At 35.8% G+C, this 25,183-nt stretch overlaps 2 protein-coding genes and 1 pseudogene across 2 annotated transcripts; 2 read left to right on the plus strand and 1 right to left on the minus strand.

Moving 5' to 3' along the window:
* The first annotated feature begins 293 nt into the window (after positions 1–293).
* LOC142552668 (putative carboxylesterase 8) lies at positions 294–1,909 on the plus strand. The gene has a single exon (XM_075662431.1). The coding sequence runs from the start codon at positions 832–834 to the stop codon at positions 1,816–1,818; it is 987 nt and encodes a 328-aa protein (XP_075518546.1). The 5' UTR covers positions 294–831; the 3' UTR covers positions 1,819–1,909.
* Positions 1,910–3,405: 1,496 nt separating this feature from the next.
* On the plus strand, positions 3,406–5,269 carry LOC142552677 (glyoxylate/hydroxypyruvate reductase HPR3-like). The gene is made up of 3 exons (XM_075662442.1): positions 3,406–3,938; positions 4,159–4,703; positions 4,942–5,269. The coding sequence occupies exons 1-2, from the start codon at positions 3,480–3,482 to the stop codon at positions 4,678–4,680; spliced, it is 981 nt and encodes a 326-aa protein (XP_075518557.1). The 5' UTR covers positions 3,406–3,479; the 3' UTR covers positions 4,681–4,703; positions 4,942–5,269.
* A 2,808-nt stretch (positions 5,270–8,077) lies between these two features.
* LOC142513873 (gibberellin 20 oxidase 1-D-like) lies at positions 8,078–10,367 on the minus strand (annotated as a pseudogene).
* Between the last annotated feature and the right edge of the window lie 14,816 nt (positions 10,368–25,183).

The raw sequence follows: 25,183 nt of genomic DNA on the forward strand, positions 1-25,183 counted from the left end.
TGATGACCACACGTACCAAGTCTTACCATTGCAACAAATTTCCCCCTTCAATCTGTCTCCTTTGACTCCAAATTTCAAGCAAACAACAATGTCCTCTGAGCAACAGAGTGCGCCGCCACTGCCATTCATGGAAGACGCCAACAAATTTCTCAATCTAGTCCAAAACTGCCAATATCCCAGGCGTCCCTCCATTTCCGGACCAGACACTCTACAAAGACATACATTTGGATATGTATATGACAATGTACACTTGATATTCTTAAAATATTTATAATCGATTAAATATGTGGCCTCACCCTGAAATACGTGCTGTTTGTGGGTGACTCTGGATGGACGTGGCACACGTATCAAAGTGTACTGAGAAAAGTTCAGCACTTGGACAAGAGCTTCGGCAACATCAGGTTTTGCGAGGTGTAACTTCTCTGTGAATTGAATGAAATCTCCGGACGTTCTGAAAAAATAAGCATCGACTTGATAACCTAGTGTCGGTCACAGAGTGGTTAGGACTTTGGAAAGTGAGTGGGAGTGCATTTATTTTCCCGCTCTCGCCCTTCAATGCTATTATGCACGGCCATCAACTAACTTATTTATGGGAATTGGGAGGGGAGGCCCTCTTATTTGATATGGTTGTGTATATCGTTGGATTATGTGGAAGAAAACTGGACGACGAAGTCAAATGGTATAATTAGTTAGGCAGTAAATGCACGAACAGCAGATGGATGAACGTCAGTCAACTTGATCCACTGATTAAATTCTCATCAGTCGACACCCCACGGCGCACAAAAAATCTTCACAGATTCTCTTGGTGCTCCCAATAATCGGTAAATCACGATGTCCGCCGAGCAACATAGTAGCAATTCACCGATTCCATCCATGGAAAACGCATACGAATTCCTCAATCTCGTCCAGAATCCCGACGGCTCACTCACCAGGCTCAAGCCAATCCCCACCGTCCCTCCATCTCCGGATCAGGCCCTCTACAAAGACATTCCTCTCAACCCAACCAACAACACCTTTATACGACTCTTTCGCCCCTCGGACCTTCCTCCAACATCAAAAATACCCATAGTCATCTACTATCATGGAGGCGGGTTTGTGTTCTTCAGCGCCACATCCACCATCTTTCACGATTCGTGTGCTAAAATGGCGGCTCAGATCCCTGCCCTGATCGCCTCCGTTGAGTACCGTATCGCGCCGGAACACCGCCTCCCCGCGGCGTACGACGACGCCGTTGAAGCCATCATGTGGGTTAAAAACCAAGCACTAACTGTCCAGAGCAATCCTTGCGACCCTTGGATGAAAGAGTACGCAGATTTTTCTCGGGTTTTCCTGATGGGCAGCAGCGCAGGGGGGAACATGATGTACCACGCGTGTCTCCGCTCACTGGACCTCGATCTGCAGCCAACGATCAAAATCTTGGGTCTGATCATGAATCAACCCTTCTTCGGTGCGGTGCTGAGGACTGAATCAGAGCTCAAATTCAAGGACAATCACGTCATTCCTCTGCACGCATCGGATCTCTTATGGTCACTGGCATTGCCGGAGAATGCAGATCGAGGGCACGAGTACTGCGATCCGACAGTGAAAGGGTGCCACGACAGTGATATCGGACGGCTGCCGGTGAGTGTGGTGAGGGGGTACGGAGGAGACCCATTGATCGATAAACAGAAGGAATTTGCGAAGATGCTGGAGTCACGCGGCGTGCACGTGATAGGTCAGTGGATTGATGGAGGGCACCATGGCGTGGAGGTGTTTGATCCCAAATTTGCTCAAGCCCTTTACGATGATATCAAAGCTTTTATCTGCTCCCTCTCTTAGACTGTTTCGAATGCACTGCTGATTATACATGTATTAGACATTTTGTATGGTCAACCAATAAAGGTTATCAAGCCGAGGGTGTTTTGGTGCATCATTTGAAAATATATTACTTTTTCATGGATAATCTAAATAAGAGATCTGCCTCACGAAATACGACTCGTGAAATCGTCTCACACAAATTTTTGCCTTTCAGCTAAATGCCAAAATTTAATGGGTTTATGTTTCTTTTATGTTATTTTAGATTGACTGCAATATGTATTGTGTTTTATTTAGTTTTTTTTAATTATTTTGATATATATTTTTTAGAATAAGAAATTATTTTGTCATGTTTTAAAGTTACGTTACCAATTTTATGTATTACTTATCTATAATTGTTGTAGAAATTGTTTGAACTATTTGGACGTAAAAACGATATACAAATATATTAAGAAATTTACTGATACCGTAATACGGCTTTTGCGAACAATATTCTTTTTATTATTATTTCTTTCTATTTATTGTTTTGAACAAATTTAGTCAAATGCTATCTTATTCCCTCTTTGTTCAGTTTTGAAAGCAATGTTCGTATGTTTTATTTTGACTAAAATTAGATTTTATTGGTTAAAATCAGAATATTATACAGAACTATTTATATATATTTACATGTAAATTTAACAAATTAAAATAAAATTTAAATGTAAATAACAGGTGCCCTAGAATGCTACTGTAATGTAATCATTAGATGAAAACAAAAAAAAATAAAAAAATAAAAAAAAAACGAAAAACACATGTGTGTTCCTTCAATCCCGTGTGCGAATTGGTGAAGGTAACGGTTTAAGGTAGCAATCAAACATGGACCACATAGGGCCTCCGTATGAAGGAACCTCACATTAGGTGGTTGTCTATTTTTATCTATACTTTTATCATATTAATAATTTCTAACATAAAAAATAATATAAAAATCATTTTAAAGTTTATAAATTTTAATACATTATTAAAATTTTCGAAAAAAAAAACAAATAAAATCAAAAAAATAATATACATACATGCACACATTACGTGTCAAATGACACTAATACTTTATAAAAGCCACTCTTTATTTTGTTGATCCAATAGCTAAAAATGTCAAAGAGCTAGATGGATCATAACAAAGGATTTTTGTATACACGAAACTCACCCGAACTTCTTTAAATGTGGTGTGAATTTCATGTAAAATATAAAGGAATCATATATGATAATGGGGAGAGCAACGTAGACACATCTTGTCGGCCAGATATCACGTGCTCGTTGTTCAGGATACAGTGGAAAAAAAAGATTTTTTTTTTACCAACGAATTTGCAAATATAAATTATTAAATTCCAATCATTGTTTAATTTGGTTTTCGTTTTTTTATGATTATTTTGAAAAAATAAAATGAAAAAGACCAAATTGTTCAAAAATATGATTTCATCGAGATTAAAATGAATCGGAAACAAGAATGACAAAAACTTGTATGAGACGGTCTCATTGAACGTATTTTGTGAGATATATATCTTATTTGAAGTAATCGAAAAAATATATTAATTTTCATGTTAAAAATATTATTTTTGATTATTCGACGAAACTAAAGTTCGTGTGATTTATCAAACATTAAAACTTCTCACCTATCACATAGAAATTAGCATTTTCTCCCCAGTGATTCCATGGCGGAAGTAGATCAAAAGAACCTCCACCTCCCGGAAGTCATCGTCTTCGGCCCCCCTTCCGTCTTCAAAATTTACTCCCTCCAATTCTCCTCGAAATTCAAGATGCTGAAGCCCTGGGAATCGCCGTTGCCGCTGCCCCAGTACCTGGCTGAGCACGCCCAGAACACGCGAGTCGCCTTATGCTCGGGTATTTGTCCGCTTCCAGCCACCGTCATCGCCCAACTCCCATCTCTCAGCCTTGTAGTAAGCACCAGCGCTGGGATGAACCACATCGATCTTATGGAATGCCGCCGCCGCGGTATCGCTGTCGTAAACGGGGCAACTGTATTCTCTGTCGACGTTGCGGACCTTGCTGTCGGGTTACTCATCGATGTCTCGAGGAAAATCAGCGCTGGGAATCGATATGTGAGAAATGGGCTTTGGCGTGAACAAGGAATTTACCCCCTTGGATTCAAGGTACACCAAATTTTAGCACTAAAATATTTACTCCAGTGCATGTTTGCTATGTCCTATTTAGGATCCAATTGTAGGAACCTGGCATAGATTTAACACGGGTTAGTATCCATGGCACGATCTACACTGTGTTATCTGCACGATCTACACTGCGTTATCCCGACAAGGGCCTGTAGTTTTTTCCTTGCCGAGTCACTGATTTAATATTGGTGTCTTGTTGTAGTTGGGAGGCAAGAAAGTTGGGATTGTGGGACTCGGGAGCATTGGCTTAGAGGTAGCTAAGAGGCTTGAAGCATTTGGGTGTTCACTATTGTACCACTCGAGGAAGAAAAACTCGTCAGTTTCGTATATATTTCATTCTAATATCCTGGAATTGGCAGCTGCATCTGATGTTCTGGTCATATGTTGTCCATTAACTGAGCAGACACGTCATATGATCAACCGGGATGTTTTGTTGGCATTAGGAAAGGAAGGGTTGATTATTAACATTGCTCGTGGTTCTGTGATAGATGAAAAAGAATTGGTGCGATGTTTGCAGCAAAGGGAAATTGCTGGTGCAGGGCTGGACGTATTTGAAAACGAACCTCGTGTTCCTACAGAGCTTTTTGAACTCGACAATGTTGTATTGTCCCCACATTTTGCCGTGTTCACTGAGGAATCTTTTCGAGATTCATATGAACTCGTTACTGGGAATTTGGAGGCATTCTTCTCCAATAAACCGTTGCTTTCTCCGGCTACATTCTAGTAGAGCTATCATGTCTACTAGTGGTATGTTTGAGATATGTTCTTGATCGTTTTACTATTCTTTTCGCTTTGTTCTTGACTTCAACCGAATGTGTGTGTGAGTTTTTTCTTTAGTAAAACCCATGATCCCAAATTCCCGATAGATCTATCGAATTTGGAACTTGGGATTATTGGTGGTTTTATAGACCTTGGTTTTCTGAGATTAAAGACAATTTTTTTTATCCTATATCAAATCCATCTATATGATTTCGACTCGATTTAGGTGCATCCAATGTTGACAAAGGAGTCTTTTAAAGATCTGTACGAACTCATGTCTTGGAATCTAGAGGCCTTCTTCTCGAATAAACCTTTGTGTTCTCTGGTTTCGTTGGAGTAGCATAATACTTTCTGCTTCACTCGGTAAGTTTGAACTTATTCTTGCTCTGTGCTGCATAATTCTTTCTGCTTCCTATTGTAACTATATTGTCGAGTTTGGCGTATAAAACTTCGTTTCCACATTGAAAAAAATAAGCATGTTTGTACGGAAGTGTTTGTAATCAATAATAAAAATTATTATTGTATTTTGGCTTGAAAAAATCAATTTGTGATCTAGATTCTGCATTAGCTTCAGCTTAATTTAATTGAAATCCAAAAACTGTCGTTGCATGTTGATCATGTTTTTACAAAAGTGGTTCCGATAAAAAATAAATATTAGAATTAACTTATTTATCAAACACCACTCGCTACTGATTTTCGGTTTTTCACTTTTATTTCAAATACTTTAATTGTTTTTCATTTCTTCATAATATATAAATTTAATCGTATATTAAAAAAAAACATGATTTTTTTGCAAGAACTTGACTAGTAACCTGTCTTGAAACAAATGACTACTATAATTAAACAAGAGCGGGCACGTATTTGTAGGATTTGAAGTAATTGTGGGTTTAGTTTTAAGCGAAGTATAATGAAAGAAAAGTATTCATAACGCCTTAAAAAATACCGGTGTATCTAATACATTCCAACTGATTTGGTGCAATTCTTGTTTATGCAAAAACTTGTATGAAACGGTCTCGCACGTCGTATTTTGTGAGACTAGATATCTTATTTAGATAATTCATGAAAAACTATTATTTTTTATGCTAACAGTAATATTTTTTATTGTGAATATCGGTAGAATTGATATGTCTCACAAGTAAAGATCCATGAGAACATCTCACCAAATATTTATTTTCTGGTTTATTATTATAATAGGATATTCTTGGCTAATAAGTTGGTAGCTTTGAATTTTTCGGTGACCCATTAATTTTTTTATATTGAAAGTCAACCAATTTTTTTAAATTTAGAATGCAATTATAATTTAAAAGTTTAAAACCAGTCGAGAAAGAAAATGAATGTAGTAGATTCATAATTTTGGAATTGGTCCAAAGTCCAAAACAACAATCTGGGAAAAAAAGTGAGCCCAGATTTAGCGAACCCATCTTTACTGGCCCTATGAAGTATTCATTAGAAGCCCGACCCGATGGCTGTACGATGTAAGTTCTGAGTAAATGATACCTCTTTTTCGAAAAAGATACTTTTATTTCCATTATCGATATTTTTCGGATGAGTTTCTACATAGGGTTTGCATATTATAGTTTATCCAGTATTATTTGCAGACTAATACGTTATGTCAGTGTTCTAAAAGACGTCTTCTTAGGCGTTGGGCGGTCACTCACTGTCTTAATTTTTAGAAGCCACTTAATGTTTTTTAAACATATTTTTAAATCAATTTATATTATATAAAGAAGAAAAATATGTAATTGATTTTGAGTTTGAATATGACATAGAAAAATTATTGAAGATATATTAGATATTTAAGTAAAAAAAATCGTCTAAGCGGCTATCTAAGCACCTAGGAAGTTGGAGGTGGGTGGTCATCCGCCTACATCGTACCTTTTTTTAGAACATTGTTTTACGCAATACAGATCGAAAATGAACGGTTGTGAGTTTCATTATCATTAAAAAAAATCAATAAGGCCTACCCCCGGTTTTAATTATGTCCTATTCTAATTTAAGAATAATTACCAAATAAAAATTGTGTGAAACCTACATTTTTTAAAATTTTAATTGTATCAAAATCAACATATATATATTGTGATATGGAAATTTATAAAAGACAAAAACTTGTGTGAGATGGTCTTACGTGTCGTATTTTGTGAGACAGATCTCTTATTTGAGTCATCCATGAAAAAATATTACTTTTTATGCTAAGAGTATTACTTTTTATTGTGAATATCAATAGGGTTGACCCGTCTCACAAATAAAGATTCGTAAGACCGTTTCACAATAGACATACTGTTTATAAAAACATCTCAATTATTTCTCAACAAAGCTAGCTGATTCTTGTTTAATTTTTGATACAGCTTGATTTGATTGGCATCTTGTTCGCATTTCACGATGAAATCTTCAAAAAATCCATCATTAAATATACTAATCATTATTTAATTAGGATTAGTTTACATTGATTTCATTTAAACGAACGTTTATCATTGGACCTAACATTTAATTTTACGCTAACTTGAACTGCTCTCCCCAAAAAAGTTCAAGCTCAAAATGATATTCCCTTTTCAATTAGCCCATCCTAAAACATCCAAATATGCAACTAATTGCGGCGTATTTCTTACTAATCTAAAATATCTAGGATGAAAATTAGCATCAATCTGTCGCTAATTAGATGCCCACTTTTCGAAAATTCTCAATTTTATCAAACACTTTATACTTCAATTACAAGATTAAAGTGTATATATATATATATATATTCTGTCATCTTGACATCTTTTTTTTTTTTGTAAAATTAAGCAAGGGTTCGCTGTCAAATCTTTAACGAAGAAAAGTGATTGTCGTAATCTCTAACTTCCTGAATTTTCTTTAATTGATGGATTTAATTTTTTAAAAAATTTATTAATATTTAAATGTTCATTCACATAATTCATAAGTATACAAAAAAATAAAATTTAAAAATACACACTTTATATTATTTACTTATCATATAGTTAGTTCCATGCCCAATTGAGAAAGGAAGTATTGTTTTTAAATTCAAATATATTATATGACACGAGGAGCCTATATTAACTGTTTTCAGGATTATAATGTGCTTTTTATAAGCAAAAAAATACTCCTAGAACATTACGAAAATACTTAATCTTAATTTAATTAGAATTTAAAATATCATAAAAACATAATTTATCAAACACGTAGTTTAACCATAACTACTACAAATAAAAAAAAATTCTTATTTCTATCTATATTTTTGGATTTTATATTATCATATAACTCGTAACATACAAAAATTATCATAAAAAAATATTTTTAAAACTTTTCAATTTTAGTTACAGTGTCTACGCATTTCACATTATTATCTACCAAAACAACTTTTTTGTTCAAAAATATATATATATATATATATATATATATATTATATTAATGCTTAACCATTTCACAAAAGCTTGGAGAGTTTTCATGTCAGCTCGGTAATATTTCTGAGTAAATTCGAGGAGAAGTTGCCATGTGAAATCTGGATAGTTTCTTGGGATTTCTTCACCCACCAGTTGGTCTGGAGGGCTCACGATTTTGTTCATTCTTGGGCAGAGGAAGAATGCGAGAGATTTTCTTGGATTTCTACTGTTTACCACAGCTCTACTGCAAGCAGCTTTTGTAGATCCCATTTGAGATAGCCTGCAAGATTTCATTCGTTGGTTTAATGTATTTTTTTTCCCAACAAAACCATAAAATATACTCCTCATGTTTAAATCGCATCGAACTATTAAAAAAGAGTTTGATCAAAATCGAAGATATAAAATGTTTCAACCCGCCTTCTTATGTTATCAACATGGAGTCCATCACAATGATTAAACGAAGAAAGTTTTTCGAACATGTAATGAATTTTTTAACTCACTATGAATGTGTCTCCAATGTTGACGAAAAAAGCTTGTGGATTTCGAGGTATGGAATGCCATATTTCGTCAACAAACACTTCAAGTCCACCAACTTCATCCTGATGAAGAATAGTGAGAGAAGTAGGATCTCAATGGGGCCCCTGTCCCGAGTGCAAGATCAGGTTGTTGACAAGGAGGATAATAGTCCATTCTCAATATCTAATCATTTCCTTCAAAGAATTCTCGAAAATAAGTTCGTCCAACTCCAAGGCTCGTTCCAAGAAGCTCCATAACATCTAGAGTAAGATTACTCATGGCTTCACAATACCTTTGGCTCACCCTCCTCAGAAACAATAATCAAACATGCATCAATATATATTTTACACACAACAAACTACAGAAGCTGTTATATATTTATATTGGTTGGATGAGTACCCAAATGTCATGTAATCTTCACCCATCAACTTCAAGAAATAGCTTTGAACGATGTTGGGGAGATGAGAATCCACACTACAATGAAAAGATAGCGTCTCTTTCCATGGAAGTTTGGATGAGAATCTGTTGGCGAAGCTACTAGCATAGCCACAATGGTCCCCAGCTGGTTTTCTCAGAGCTTTTTGTTTCTCCTCTAGAGGGTTTCCAAAAAAGAAATCTATGCCTTTATGAGCTTCTTCTATGAGCTTCAAATCAATGCCATGATTTATGACAAGAAAGAAGCCATGCTTTCGGCAGGCTTGATCGACTAGTCTAGCAGCATTAGATACAGCCTCTGGATCACCGGACAGAAATCCTCCCAAATCTATGGGCGGCACGTCAAGTACCGGAGGGGGCTCCAAACATGGTTTTTCGTGATCAGGCCATACGAATTGTGGTGGTATGTGGGATTGGTGTTGCAAGATTGATGCATTAAAGATAAAGGGTTTACCTTCAAGCTGCATTATGTCTTAGAAGGTTAATTGTTTTTTTATGTAAAGACGTGGGATGTTGAAGTGAGAAAAGTTTGTAAACTTTATAATGAATTAGAGGGAAATAAAATGAAAAAAGACATGAAAAGAGTTGTATAATTGGTTGAGAAATGCAAGTAGGAGGAAAAATCACGGATGTTCATTATTTAACTAATGTTGGAATCTCATATTTTGTAGACATTATGCTTCATTCAACAAATGATTGGAAATTAACAAATGATTGGAAGTTAAACGAATTGGCAGTACTGTTACTTGATGTCCCTTTGTTTTAAATACTGCCAAGATTCGACGAAACCATTTATACGAAAATTCTTACCTCAAAATCGTACCTAAGAATGTAGCCTCATCCGTTTGTTCCCAGAAACTAAGAGTCGTGCAACTGAGGTTGAACTTAGATATCTATATTCTCTGACTCACAAATTTTCAAGATTCGTTTCCTTAAAAGTGTTGATATAGGCCCCGTGAATAATTTTTTTTTTTCTCCCATTTTTACTCTAATTCATAATCTAGTCATGATCTAAAGAAATAGGCAAGAAATTCGTGCAACGGACACAATATAGGAGGAGAATTTAAGCATTTCGGAACCCGGGAGCAGAAGAAATCCATGAGAAATTCTCGGTGCACATTCTGCTTTGGGGAAATGACCAATAAAAGTAGATCCAATGGTGGTGGACTGAAAGGGGATGTCTTTTGCTATAAAGATAATCAATTTGGAGCAATGGAAATATGAAAAAATGCAGAATCACATCACATCATGCAGAGGAAGATTAGAGGAAAAAAAAACTTTAGCTTTAATGCAGACATTGAATAAACATATAAAAGAGAGGAAGGGTCTATATCTACCCCTGCTTGGTTATATGTTGGATTTGTCAAACCATCAATTAGGTCCACGCAGCAGCGGTTTTTTACGCACATGCAAAGCACATTATAATGTTATTATTATTAGATTCCAGTTCTTAGGAGCAGAATTATATATGCATGTGCACATGACACAGTAAGCATAAGAGATGTTAGAACAATTTTCATAATTATTTAGTTTGTCGATAACGAACAATGTTTATCGCTGCGAAAATTACTTGAAAACAACACCTTGTTTCATGATTGGTTTTCATGAGAGGGTGCAATATTTGATAAATAGTCTTATATGTTCTGAATCAAATTTTCGTTTATATATATATATATATATGACATCATTAGATCAAGAATAATAATTTTGGTTTGTTGGGTTCTGATTGGATTTAGTCACATAAAAATACAGAATATCTACATTGTATTCTGAGAGAAATTTTTCAAATCCACGTGACTAAAGAGAGTGAGAAAACATTCTTAAAAGAAAGCGTTGTAAACGTGCCTTGCATTTCATTCACAAATTATTTATATTCGAAATAAATTTCTCAACAAGAAGTACAATAACCATCGGTACCAAACAAAAACAAAGATGTTAAACAATCAGTTTCTTGAGAAAAATTATATGTCAATACAAGCACAAACCAACGGCTTCAATACCCTATAATTCTATATTCTAAAGCTCATATAATGAAGATCAATTATAAATATAATACCAAAATCTGCAACTTTGTGGAAGTTAAATATGTGACATCAAAGGTGAAAAGAGACGATTGACACTCATTTCTTTTTAACAAGTTATAGTCGAGTAACCAACCGAACTATCTGAAAAAGTATACACCTTTGTTAGCTCTTACAAGACCATGTGGTAAGAAAAAAATGCAGCAAACCGACAGTGCACTTTCCCAGCATACAAACAACAATCAACCAAAATTTCATCAAAAACTGTTCAGAATTACACATGAAGAGTACCGTGGACCATGCAAGTGTCTGCGTACGTAGTTGCCCCTAACAGGAAGGCCAAGGCTGTGATATTGTTTTGTGGGGAAGCTTGGGAATGGTGCAGGCTGTTAGCTAGTGTTGGTTATAGTGTTGGTTTGTAAGCCTTGGGTCAACACAATAAACGTGTTTTCTCATATTACGTTTCTTATAGGTGTTCAATTACTATAAATAGCTATTGATTGTCTTTGTAAACGGTTAATGAATGAATAAAGAAGCATTCTCAGAATTATTTCTTCCGCACTTTATCATGGTATCAGAGCCAGACGAAATCGGGATCTAGCTTGCAATTGAAGGATTTCCGAAGCACAGCAGGTTGATTCAAGTCAGATTTGTGCGTCGTTGTTTACAGGTATTAGAATTGTTCTACCTAATTTCATGATGGCAACAACTTCCAATACTTTCAATGATCCGCTATTCTTGCATTCCTCGGATATGCCGGGAATGAATTTGGTGAATGATCAATTACTTGGAGTTGAGAATTATGGAATCTGGAGTCGAGCTATGCTTATTGCGTTAAGAGCTAAAAATAAAATCAGCTTCATTGATGGCTCTTATCCGCGACCAGAACTAGGGCATGTCTCTTTGAATCAGTGGGAACGTTGCAATGCTCTAGTTCTCTCCTGGATTATGAATACGGTATCTAAAGAGATTTTTGGAGGCATTGTATATTCTACAGATGCGTCAGTTGTTTGGTCAGATTTGAAAGAGCAATTTGACAAAGTAAATGGATCACGAATTTTCTCTCTTCATCGTGATATCAGTCGACTAGTTCAAGGGAATAACACTATCTCTGTTTATTACTCCAAACTTAAACACCTTTGGGATGAGTATGCGTCATTAGTTACTCTTCCTTCTTGTGCGTGCGACACCGCAAGGCAATACTTGAAGCATGAACAACAACAGAGATTGCTTCAATTTCTTATCGGCTTGAATGATAGCTACATGCCAATTCGTAGCCAAATCCTTATGATGACTCCACTTCCAACTGTTGGCCAAGCATTCTCTATTCTATCCCAAGAAGAAACACATCGGTCTCTGGTTCCAATGGACACACAACCAGCCTATGTATTCTACACATCACAACATAAATACGAGGAGCCAGAGAAAACTCAGAATCAGAATTTCTCTCATAATTACTGTGAGTATTGCCACTGGACAGGACACACTAAAGCAACTTGTTACAAATTGGTTGGCTATCCTCCGGGACATCGCTTATATGGACAGCCACCTCGTACTGATAATAAAAGGAATTTTAAAAGTTTTGGCAAGCATAAACAACCAGCTGTGGCCGTAAATCTAGCAGCATATTGTAAATCTAAGGAAGCTGAACCAGCTGCTGCCCAGCCTTCTGTTCCAGTCTTTACTTCAGCACAATATGCAGAGATCTTGAAGTTGTTGGGGACCACTGCGGTTCCCACATCAACGGATCCGGTTGCTAATATGGCAGGTAACATGCTTTTGCCGTTTCGTGATGATTGGATTATTGATACTGGTGCAAATGAACATATGACAGGGTGTTCATCTATCTTGCAACATACTAAATCCATGTCAGATTCCTCTAGCTCTGTTGGATTGCCAAATGGTAACAAGCTTCCCATAAGTCATATTGGATCAGTTACCATTTCACCGCACATTACCTTATCTAATGTGCTTTGTGTGCCTCATTTCCAATTTAACCTTTTATCCGTTTCTAAGTTTACCAAGACTCATAATTGCCTTGTCACATTCTACCCGCGTGTTTGTCTATTTCAGGACCTAACGAATGGGAAGATAATTGGGATTGGTAAAGAAAAAAATGGACTATATCACCTCACCAGTCATTCTTTCCAGCAATCAAGTACAGTTCCCAATAAGAGTTCACCCTCATCTTTCGAATCTCGCTGTAATACTTTACAATTTCAACATGCTCTTGTTGTTTCTAAAAGTTCTGTTGAATGTGATGTTTGGCATAAAAGATTGGGCCACATGTCCCTCTCTAGAATGTCTTTATTACCATTCTTGTCAAAGGATATTTCTTTACCACATTGTGCAGTTTGTCCACAATCGAAACAAACAAGGTTAGCTTTTCCCAAAATAAGTGTATCCAAGTCTTTGCATCCATTTCAGCTTATACATGTTGACATTTGGGGTCCCTTCCATACACCTACTTATAATGGAGAGAAGTACTTCTTAACTATTGTTGATGACTTTTCTCGGGGAACTTGGGCATTTCTTATGCATTCTAAGATTGATGTGTTTCGATTGCTCAAGCAATTTTTTGCTTTAGTTACACGTCAGTTTTCTGCTCAAGTTAAGTCAATCCACACTGATAATGCTACTGATTTTTTTAAAGCCGAATGTCGTGATTTTTTCTCTTCACTTGGTGTGATTCATTACAGCTCTTGCCCATATACACCTCAACAAAATGGGGTTGTTGAAAGAAAACACACACACATTCTTAACATTGCTAGAGCATTACGATTTCAATCTTCTTTTCCCCTTGAATTTTGGGGAGATTGTGTGTTGACTGCTGTTTATCTTATAAACCGAACACCAAGCCCACTGTTGTGCAATAAGACACCTTTTGAGTCCTTGTTTCATAAAGTTCCCTCTTACAATCATTTAAAAACACTTGGTTGTCTTTGTTATGTTACCTCTCCTCATATTGATCATAAATTCTCTGCCCGTGCCTCTGCTTGTGTTTTTCTGGGTTATTCCAATGTCCAAAAGGGTTATAAGGTGATGACGCTTGACAATCAGAAGCTGATTACATCAAGGGATATTATTTTTCATGAAAACATCTTTCCCTTTGCTCAAGCGACTCCATTTATTCCTCTTTTTCCTTTTCATCCTGCTAATTCAGATTCTTTTGAATGTTCTTCACTTGCTTCTGATCCTTCTGAATTACCTTTGCATGATCCCACTGCTTTCCCTCCTCTGCGTCGATCTTCTAGAACCAGTGTCCCTCCTCGTTGGACTCATGATTTTTCTTGTCCCACTCTTTCCCAGAGTCATTATTCTCATTGTACTTATCCTCTATCTCGTCATCTGTCTTATTCCAAAATTTCTCCCCCATATCAACATTTTGTGGCTGCCATTTCTTCTGTCCATGAACCTCGTTCATATCATGAGGCAATTCAAGATCCTAGATGGAAAAATGCCATGGATTTGGAACTTGCTGCCTTGGAATCAAACCACACTTGGGATGTGGTTGCTCTTCCACCAAATATTAAACCCGTTGGCTGTCGTTGGGTATACAAAATTAAGTATAATGCCGATGGATCAGTGGATAAATTCAAAGCACGCTTAGTTGCGAAAGGTTATACTCAGCAACCGGGTATTGACTTCCACGATACCTTTTCTCCCACAGCTAAGATTGTCACTATCCGCTGTTTGTTGAGTTTAGCAGCTGTATATCATTGGCCTGTTACACAAATGGATGTGGCCAACGATTTTCTTCAAGGTGATCTCGATGAAGAGATATTTATGACTCTTCCCCTTGGTTATCATATTCAAGACAAACGACAGGCGTGTCGATTGCGTAAGTCGTTGTATGGACTTAAGCAAGCTTCTCGCCAATGGAATATCAAATTCGCTAGTATCATGGGTATTGCAGGTTACACTCAATCGCAGCATGATCATTCCTTATTTGTTCGCAAAGATTCTGACCAGCTTACTATTCTTGTGGTCTATGTAGACGACATAATTATTACTGGAAGTAATGCCAAAATGATCTCTGATTTAAAAGATTTTCTGCATTCTCAATTGCAAATCCGTGATCTTGGGAGATTGAAGTATTTTTTGGGCATTGAATTTGCTCGTTCTCGTGATGGCATTTTTCTCAATCAAAGGAAATATGCTCTTGAGCTTATTCAGGATGTTGGTGTTTCCGGCAGCAAGCCTTTTGCCACTCCCATGGAGCAACACAAGAAGTTCACCACAGTGGAATTAGATTCCATTATCACTCAAACTTCCGATGTTCAACCAGATGACCCCTTACTGCCAGATAGAGATGCTTATCAACGATTGATCGGTCGATTGGTTTATCTTACCATCACACGGCCTGAAATTTGTTATGTTGTGCAGCATCTCAGTCAATTTATGCATTCTCCAAAGAAATCCCATATGGATGCTGCTGTTAGAGTGGTGAAATACTTCAAAAACTCTCCTGGTTTGGGTATCTTGTTGCCTTCCCAAAATTCATTAACACTTTTTGCGTACTGCGACTCTGATTGGGCTTCTTGTCCTATGTCTCGACGTTCATTAACTGGTTTTTGTATTAAACTTGGTGGCTCCTTGTTGTCTTGGCGCACCAAGAAACAGAATACCGTGTCCAAATCTTCTGCTGAGGCTGAATATCGGGCCATGGCCACTACCGCTTGTGAGGTTGTTTGGATCCATGGTCTTCTTCGTGATATGGGTCTTTCCTTGTCCAGTCCAACACATCTATTCTGTGATAATAAGGCTGCACTCCATATAGCTGCGAACCCGATGTATCACGAGCGTACTAAGCACATTGAGATTGACTGTCATTTGATTCGAGAGAAAATTAAACTGGGGATTATTCAACCTGTTCACATCTCTACTGATCATCAACTCGCTGACGTCTTCACCAAGAGTTTGGGCAGAGAGCAACATGCATTTTTATTGTCCAAGCTTGGTCTTTGCAATCTATACCAAGCTTGCGGGGGGTGTGTTAGCTAGTGTTGGTTATAGTGTTGGTTAGTAAGCCTTGGGTCAACACAACAAACGTGTTTTCTCATATTACGTTTCTTATAGGTGTTCAATTACTATAAATAGCTATTGATTGTCTTTGTAAACGGTTAATGATTGAATAAAGAAGCATTCTCAGAATTATTTCTTCCGCACTTTATCACAGGCGACTCTGTATTGATTCTTAATCAAATCTCCAAATGATAGAAATGTCGACAAAAAAAGTGTGCATTAAATGACGGGGTCAGCAATGTCAGCAAATTGAAAAATTGGGCAGACAAAATTGTTGACAAGGAATTTTTAGACGACGCTAATATTTGTGAGGTGTTTGTTCTTCTATATTAAGAGAGTGTGTGTTTTTTTGAAAACACGGTGATTGTGCTGTACACCATAAAATATTATAATGATATTCTTTTCATCTTACTCGTGGTTTTTACCTTAATAATTTTAGGGGTTTTCTACGTAAATCTCGGTACCCAATTTATTCTTTATTTTTATATTTATTATCTCAAATTACTACATGTGACATTAACACTACGTTTAGTAAAATAAAAAAAAAATCCAAATTTCATGCGTTACATTACCTGCAAGTGTTGGTCTTTCTCTCCAAAAAATAGTATTGTTGCGTTTTGTGGAATTCTTACCACAAATCTACTCAAATAATTTATTCAATCTAAACTAATTTTTTATCAACCCAATGTATTTCAAATCCTCCATCGAAATCCATTAAATGGGTTCCTTGATTTAATATCACAAAACCAAAACTCACTGCGTGGTTTCACTCTTCACACCTGCATTTAACTGACAAATACAGGTCTTTGAATTTCGTATCATCGTAACTTTAACTCAAGAGAAAGGCCAGTCCTTTACGAGATTTACATACAGTATTGAACAAGCTGACTTTCAGGTAACAACCAAAGAATTTAGGCAGAATTAATGGGAGGAAATGAAAAATAAAATATGAAAAAGGTGAGATTCGAACTTCTTTTAGTTGCGCTGCCCACTTTAGAATTATCGATATATGTGCCTATACATAATTAATCAACATATGCACCTCAAATAATTTACGAAATCATCATTATAAATAAGTTCCTTCGGAGTTGAGAGAATGATCTCATTTCGTGAATTAAATCAAGAAACTAGGAAGAACGAACAGTGCATGAAATGGGCTAGAAGAAATCATTTTTAATCCGAGAGTTCAGACGACGTAGAATTAACCCGTAATAAGCCCCTTTCGAACAAAGAAAGATGATAATAAAAGAAAATCGCTGATTTGATGCATGTACAATATCTGTATAGCGGCGGCTTGACGAGATTTCGTTACTGAACTGACCGGAAAAGGAGGCGGCGGCCTTATGCAGTTGTGCCGTGTTCCACTTGATCTGGGCCGTTGTATGGGCAATGTGGTGGTGCCCAATTTTGGTCTGGGCCCAAAGAGCCCAATCAGAGTTTGGGACGGGTCTTTTCTTCCCACCCTCTCATTCTTTTTATCATTAAAAAAAATCCTGAAAACATATTTCCAGCACAATCATTACTTTTAACGTATACATTCGTCACTTGTAAAAACTAATATATTGTGATATTACATATTATTTAAAAATTGAACTTTATTAAATAATTTTAAATATAAATTGATATTTACTAGTGCTGTCAAACGATCTAGATAGCCCGCCTAATGCCCCGACCCGTACGAGTTGGAAAAACTTCAATCAACTTACTTAAATTGGTTGGCGGGTTGAATCAATCAGACGACCTAATTAAGAATATTTATCTTATTTCCAAAATACTTTGCCAAAATTATACATGTCAAAACGGGCTGACGGGGCGGGCCAGCCTGCAACCCACCGCAACCCGCCATTAGGCGGGGCGGGGCGGGCCAGCCCGCCATTTTGGCGGGCCTCTAAATGGCCAACCCAGCCCAACCCACCTTGGGCGCGGGCTAGGCGGGCCAACCCGCTTATTATTTTTTTTTTAAAAAATACTAAACAGTATTAAAATAAACATAGAAGAAAAATATATTTCAGTTAAATATTTTCATAAAAAACTTAAAAACATTGAAATAAGACATTGAAAGCATACAACAATCAACATAATACATAAAAAAAAATAAAGTGTTTATTCTAATTCACACAAGATTTCATCGTACACATGTACTAAAAATTAACTCATGTAATATTATGTTTTCAATAATACAGATAATTACTTTATTTACTATATTATTTTGATAATTCTGGAATAGTTCGAGTTAAACATTAAAAAAAGGGAGGGGACTGAAGAGTATAACATCTTCAAAAAAAATAGAAGCATATAGATTTTACCATAGTGATTGAAGTTAGGCACATGAGAAAAAATAAGGAAGAAATATGAATTTTTATATAAAATTTAAAAATATAAAATTCTACCCTAATTTGACGGGCCAGCCCACAACCCAAACGGGCTCAACCCATTTGGCCCGCAACCCAAACGGGCTCAACCCGTTTGGCCCACCTCCAAACGAGCTGCTATTTTATCAACTCAACCCGCTCAATTTTATGGCGAGGCGGACCGATCCGACGGACCTGACCCAATTTGACAAGCCTAGCCAAAACTCCCAAAACAGAACAAGAAGTGGGTTATTTATTTATTATTATTTTATTAAAAGTTAATTGATTGATTCGTGTAACTGAGAGTAATTAGTACAATCTTGAATGAACTAAAGCAGCAACGCACAGAAGCAACTCAAAGATGTCAAATTTCGAGTAGAGGGCCCTTGTCTTTTTGTGTCATATTTAGTTCACAGTAGAACTGTGCACTAATTCGGGTAGTATCCAAAAAGTCGCAGTTTCCACATTCCCCGATTACTATTTACAACTGATGTAATGGAACAGTAGGAACGAGGCAGGCTTTTCGTACGGACTTTACGGGGAAAAAGAGAATAAAAATAGGCTTTTAGGTTCCAAGAAATGCATTTCGGATTCGTTTCATCAGGGCACCTAACACCCATTTAACGCCCCTCTCCTATTGTGAGTGGGCGTTATAACGCCCACTCACTGGAGAGAGGGTATGGGGCGTTCAAAGAATTGAACGCCTCTGTGTCAGTTTATTTTGCCGTTGCAAATTTCAATATACATAGACACCTTGTACTATACAATTCTTCATTCTACAAACATACATTTGGCAAACACATACACTTGAATTTGTTTACTCCAAAATGTCTCAATATTCCAGTAGTTCAACCTCTAGCTCGACAAGTGAAAACGAAGTCCAATTTGAAGTTGATGACGAAGATTATGATCCGGGAAAAGAGCTAATGTCATTGATACTTCAACAAAGTCGACAAATAGTTGAAGCATATCAAAGTAATAACGTGATGCAGCGAAGAAGAAGGTTCATCCAAAGAAATCGTGAAGCCGGGTATGCGAGGCTCTTCAATGATTATTTCTCCACAAACCCGGTGTATCCAAATCAAATATTTCGAAGACGATTTCGCATGCGAAGAGAGTTATTCTTTCGAATAGTGAATGCACTTGAGGATCGTTCACCGTATTTTCAGCAAATGGACGATGCTGCGAGAAGAAAAGGCTTGTCACCACTACAAAAATGCACGGCTGCAATTCGTCAATTGGCGTATGGAGTCCCGGCCGACCATCTTGACGAGTACCTACGCATGGGTGAATCAACTGCCATCAAGTGTCTTTTCAAGTTCTGCGGATATGTGGTTGAACTATTTAGTGATCGATATTTGAGAAAGGCCAAATGCTGATGATGTTCAACGTCTTCTTCAAATGCATGATGAAAGGCACAGGTTCCCTGTAATGTTGGGCAGTCTTGATTGCATGCACTGGGAATGGAAAAATTGCCCAATTGCTTGGAAATGCCAGTTTACAAGAGGCCATGGGTCACCGACAATCGTGCTTGAAGCGGTCGCGTCTCAAGACTTGTGGATATGGCATGCATTCTTTGGTGTCGCCGGTTCACGTAATGATCTTAACGTGTTGTACGAATCTCCATATTCAATAACGTCTTGCAAGGAAATGCACCAGAGATTAATTTCATGGTCAACGAGACTCAATATACGAAGGGGTATTATTTAACAGATGGAATATATCCGGAATGGGCCACTTTCGTTAAGGCTTTTCCTTGCCCGGAGGATCCAAAGAGGAGGCTTTTTAAGGAAAGACAAGAGTCTGCAAGAAAAGATGTTGAACGAGCATTTGGGGTGCTCCAAGCTCGATGGGCAATTGTCAGAGGTCCAGCTCGTTATTGGTACAGAAAAAAATTAAAATATATTATGTTAGCATGCATTATTTTACATAACATGATTGTCGAAGATGAGGGGGTTCACGTGACAAATTGGTACAACGATGAAGGTGACGAACCCGCACAACCCGTCCAGGGCTCAAACCGAGGATTTCATGAATATCTCCGAACAAATTCTGAAATACGTGACACTCATGTGCATCACCAACTTCGTGCCGACTTAGTTGAACATATTCGGTCACAATACAACAACAATCCTTGAATTAATATTTTGCATCTTCTCTTAAGTTTAATTTATTTTTTTTTTATTTTTATGCAAGTGTTATTTATTATTATATGTTGTACCGTTTTATTTTAGGTTTATAATAAATTTTTAATTTTAAATAAGTGACACTCATAAAATTAAATTATTTTACGTACTAAATATATAAAAACAAATTATTATTAATATAAAATAATAATAATTTAAATTTCTTAAAAAATTTGAAATTGAATTTATTTAATTTAAAATAAGAATAAGATGAATGAGTGGATAGCGGGACCTACAAATAATAAGTGTGAATGTTAAAATGAATGTGGGAAAATAGATGTGTTAATGTAATGTGTATGTGACATGTGGACCCTACGATTTTTGATGAGGTGGTGGGTGTTATAACATCCACCAATGCGGGTGCTCTTGTAACACTATCAGAAAAGTTTGCTCAAACCTGTCACCATCTACGCAATATGATAAATATTTGTTTTCTAGTTATTTTTTTAAATAGAACTTTTAGCATTTTCCTAGTTATTTATTATAAGGGTAAATTGTTTTTAAATCTGGTCAACTTCTGCAACTAATTGGTGGAGTATGAGCCCACGTTTTTTTATCGGATAAAAATTGACGGGAGACATTGAAAACATGATAATAATATATGATATTTAAATATCAACTATCTCAAATCTAGAGTAAATTATGATATTTGAATATCCAAACGAGCGTATCAAATGCTGATACTAATAAAGTAGCATGTACAAAAATATCATTTACTACCATCATGATTTCCTCCAATGTTTTATTTACATTACTAAACATATAAGATTTTCTTATGGTTTTTTTTTATTGATATAATAAATATTGATCCCGAGAGATCTGATACACCATATATTTATATGAAAAATTACAATTTTGATCTCGTATGTTTGTTTACTTTCAATTTTAATCTTATAAATTAAAAAATTCATTTTTCATCGTGAAACTTTCGTTTTTGTTAATTTTAGTTTTTTGAAATGAAATATTATCGTTTCATTATATACATCAGCATCACGTCATGTCAACTCAAAAAACGATTAAAAATAAAACTAAAATTTAACATAAATGACCAAAATTGTAAGAAAAAACAAAAAATAACAGATAAAAAAATGCATTTATTCATATATTTGTAGTGAAATTAGGGAAGATTTTATTACAATAAAATGTGATCAGGTGAAATAATATAACAACAAAAGGGGCAAAGAAATGGGAAAAAGGGCAAGAAAAATGCCCACTTAACCACTAAAACTCTCTCTATTAGGAAGTGACTTCCACGACAGCCTAGCAATACCTCAATACAGATGGCCTATTCCACGATTATGGCTTTCAAGTTTCAACCTTCAATTAATGCAGTGGACCTCAATACTTTTTACGTAGACGTAAATTTTATAATATGAATATTCAGTCTAACTAAATTTAACGAAAAATGTTATTTTATATGTTTTTTTTGTATATATAGATTGTGTCGACACGTTTCACGTAAGAGTTACTTTTTTACTAATCTTTGGTAAATTAAATATTGTAAGTCAATAAAACAAACATGCTTTTAGCATATTCCATTATATAGTAATATTATAATTAATTGTACTAATGCGGTATATATTTTAAATTCAATGTAATTTCTAGCGATAGTTAATTTCGGTTATATATCAAAATAGTAACTAACTCCTTAGATTTTGACGCATAATTAATTAATATATCAAAACATAGGAGATAAATTAAATATGGAAAATGAAAATTATATGTTATTTTGTAATGAATGTCTGGACCATTCCTTTTGTTGAGCGTTCACTAATTTCCCATTTCCTATTTCCAACTCTTTGTAGTAAATTTGAGGCGGGCTTCTCTTTTTACCATGGGGCATGTGATTGTACACTAGTATATAAAACGTTGTACAAATAAATATGGCATTGTGATTGAGACTTTGGTTATACATAATTGGGTGAAATAATAGTTGTTAAATGTTTTATATATTAAAAAAATAACATTATCAATAAAGATAATACTCATTTTCGTCCCTATTATTTTTCGTTTTTCTCATTTTCATCCTTCTTGTTTGTTGACTGCCTATTTCATCTCCCATCTTTCTCGTTTCGAAGCGACTAAGTCGAAGAACACCGCATCTGACGAAGGCTAAGATTAACATTTTAGCAATTCCAAATTTGAACCAGTTAAATTTTTTTGTGATGGTATAGTATTTTCGATGATTTAGTTGTAGGTTTCAAATTATTTTCTTTGTTCTTTGCATATATAATTAATTTAGGGCAAAAACTTGTATGAGACGGTCCCACGGGTCGTATTTTGTGAGACAGATAGATCTCTTATTTGAGTCATCCATGAAAAAAATATTACTTTTTATGCTAAGAGTATTACTTTTTATTGTAAATATCGGTAGGGTTGACCCGTCTCACAAATAAAGATTCGTGAAACCGTCTCACGAGAGACCTACTCTTAATTTAGATTGAATACGAATAAAATAAGTGAAAAGGCAAAATCAGTTATGTGCACAATTATATTATATTGGGAGACACGACTGATTTGGGGGGAATATGACTCACATGACAGGGTCAACATTATAATTAACAGACAGATAACGTTAGGGTTCATTAAGATGAAATATGATGAAGTCAACAAATAGTAAGGAAGAAAACGAAAAAAGCGACAAACAAGAGGTACGTAAATTGATATTATCCCATAATAATAATAATTAATCATCAAATAAAAATATTGGTAGGTAAAAGGTCGTGTTGAATAGATATTTTAACTAGGAATTTATTGATTAAAACAATCGGCATAACCGGTTGATGAGATGTTACCACTGAAATAGTACCCCAATAGTGTATCGGATATTATATATTTCTAACACACGAGTAATATTAATGTTGATAGTGCTAATACGACAAAAATGAGTCTTTCGATCAACTCTTAGGATTGAATTCAACTCGGTCTAGCTAGTTATGTTGTCAGAAGTATAGATCATCGTTCTTCTCCAGTATAATTCTATGTTCTTTTGGAAAATTTTCCCAAGTAATTAAGATAATGGATCACGAAACATGATATTTAGTTGTTGTATCACACAAAAGTGTAGTCGTTTCAATGAAAAATATAAATCTACATATCGTTGCATAAATTTTTAGCGTGTGGCTAATGCATAGAGTAGATCGGTCTCACAAATCTTTATCTGTGATACGGGTCAATCCTACCGATATTCACAATAAAAAGTAATACTCTTAGGGCTAGTTTGGTATGTATGATTAAAGTTGGATTGTTTAGTTGTACATTGTTTGGTATGTTTTTTCCAAGATGGTTTGACTAAATGGTTGACTCTATCTACTGTAGGTGCAGGAGAATAAATCAATGTGTTTTTGGAAGGAATAATTTAGTCCTACTACAGTAATCTGCTTTGCTACCTTTACATGACCAAATTACCCCTTTGAAGACACGTAGTAAGAAATTGAAAATTAAACATTTGCCTAACCTAATTCACTCCTCACTACAGACACGATGGAGGCAGCGGGCGATTGAAGAAATGTGCTCGCAATTACACGATGCAAACCAAACACTGTCAGAGCTAACTTCCGATGAGAAGGTGCGTGTTGCTGAGATATTAGTGGAGAACCCCAACAAATTAAGTCTGTTCTTGCGGCTTGATGAAGACGGGAAGATCAGTTTAAGCAAACGGCTACTGAATCCATAGATTCTGTTGTGATGCGGTTTGAAGTAAACATTTTTTGGCAATGGCACTGCATTGTTTGGGTCTACCTCGCTCATTCCTTTTCTGAGACCTGCTATTGAAGCCAATAGGTGTTAGTATGCAGCTTCTGTTGTATCTTTGGCAATTTGAACAGACCGTTAGTGTGTGGCTACTGTGTGGGTACTTATTGCGATTGTTAAATGAACTATATGATGCTGGTTTTTGGTCATAAATTTGGACATGATTTTTGTAGTTTCTGCAAATCTGTTTATATTCCGTTGACAGTGTTTTGTTGTGGAGGGAATTGGTCTTATTTTTATAGCTTGTCGAATATATTATATATTTATGTTTTGTTTTCAACTTGGCAAGAATGGGTTAGTGCTCTCTTTAAGGATTTGTGTAAGATAATTGTTTCTCAACAATTTTTTGTCTAGTTGCACGTCCCTTTTGTGAATTGCATTACAAATCCACCAGATTCTAATGACAGCTGTTTATTTTCCTTCTCTTATGTTCGGTTTTGACTGTGTTTTGGATAAAGCCTTTTCACATGGGTTACATTCATAATCTCTCTGCATGGGCAACTGAACCTTCTCGAGCGAACCATTTCTTTTCAAGGATCAAAAACATGTAATTTCCGGGAGGATCTAAGTTTCTGAGGTGAGGAACAAGTTCAGATCTTGGGGTAGGCGAGGGGGAAGGAGAAAGAAAAATAAGAAAAACGTAACTGGAAGGGTATTTTGGGAATAAAAAAACTGACAATAATGTAATCCTACATTTAAAAATCACACCAAACATCATATTATATATCACACAACATACATATCCTCCTCTATCATACATTTATGAATCTAATTAATAATCATTCAATTATCCTATCACACGAA

This window comes from Primulina tabacum, chromosome 1 (assembly GCF_025594145.1).
Source record: "Primulina tabacum isolate GXHZ01 chromosome 1, ASM2559414v2, whole genome shotgun sequence".
NCBI lineage: Eukaryota > Viridiplantae > Streptophyta > Magnoliopsida > Lamiales > Gesneriaceae > Primulina > Primulina tabacum.

Bases quoted from the DNA above. Each gene is read 5' to 3' on its own strand.
- LOC142552677 (XM_075662442.1), top strand. From the start codon at position 3,480: ATGGCGGAAGTAGATCAAAAGAACCTCCACCTCCCGGAAGTCATCGTC. The intron at 3,939-4,158 runs GTACACCAAATT...GTCTTGTTGTAG, and splicing joins TTTACCCCCTTGGATTCAAG to TTGGGAGGCAAGAAAGTTGG.
- LOC142552668 (XM_075662431.1), top strand. From the start codon at position 832: ATGTCCGCCGAGCAACATAGTAGCAATTCACCGATTCCATCCATGGAA.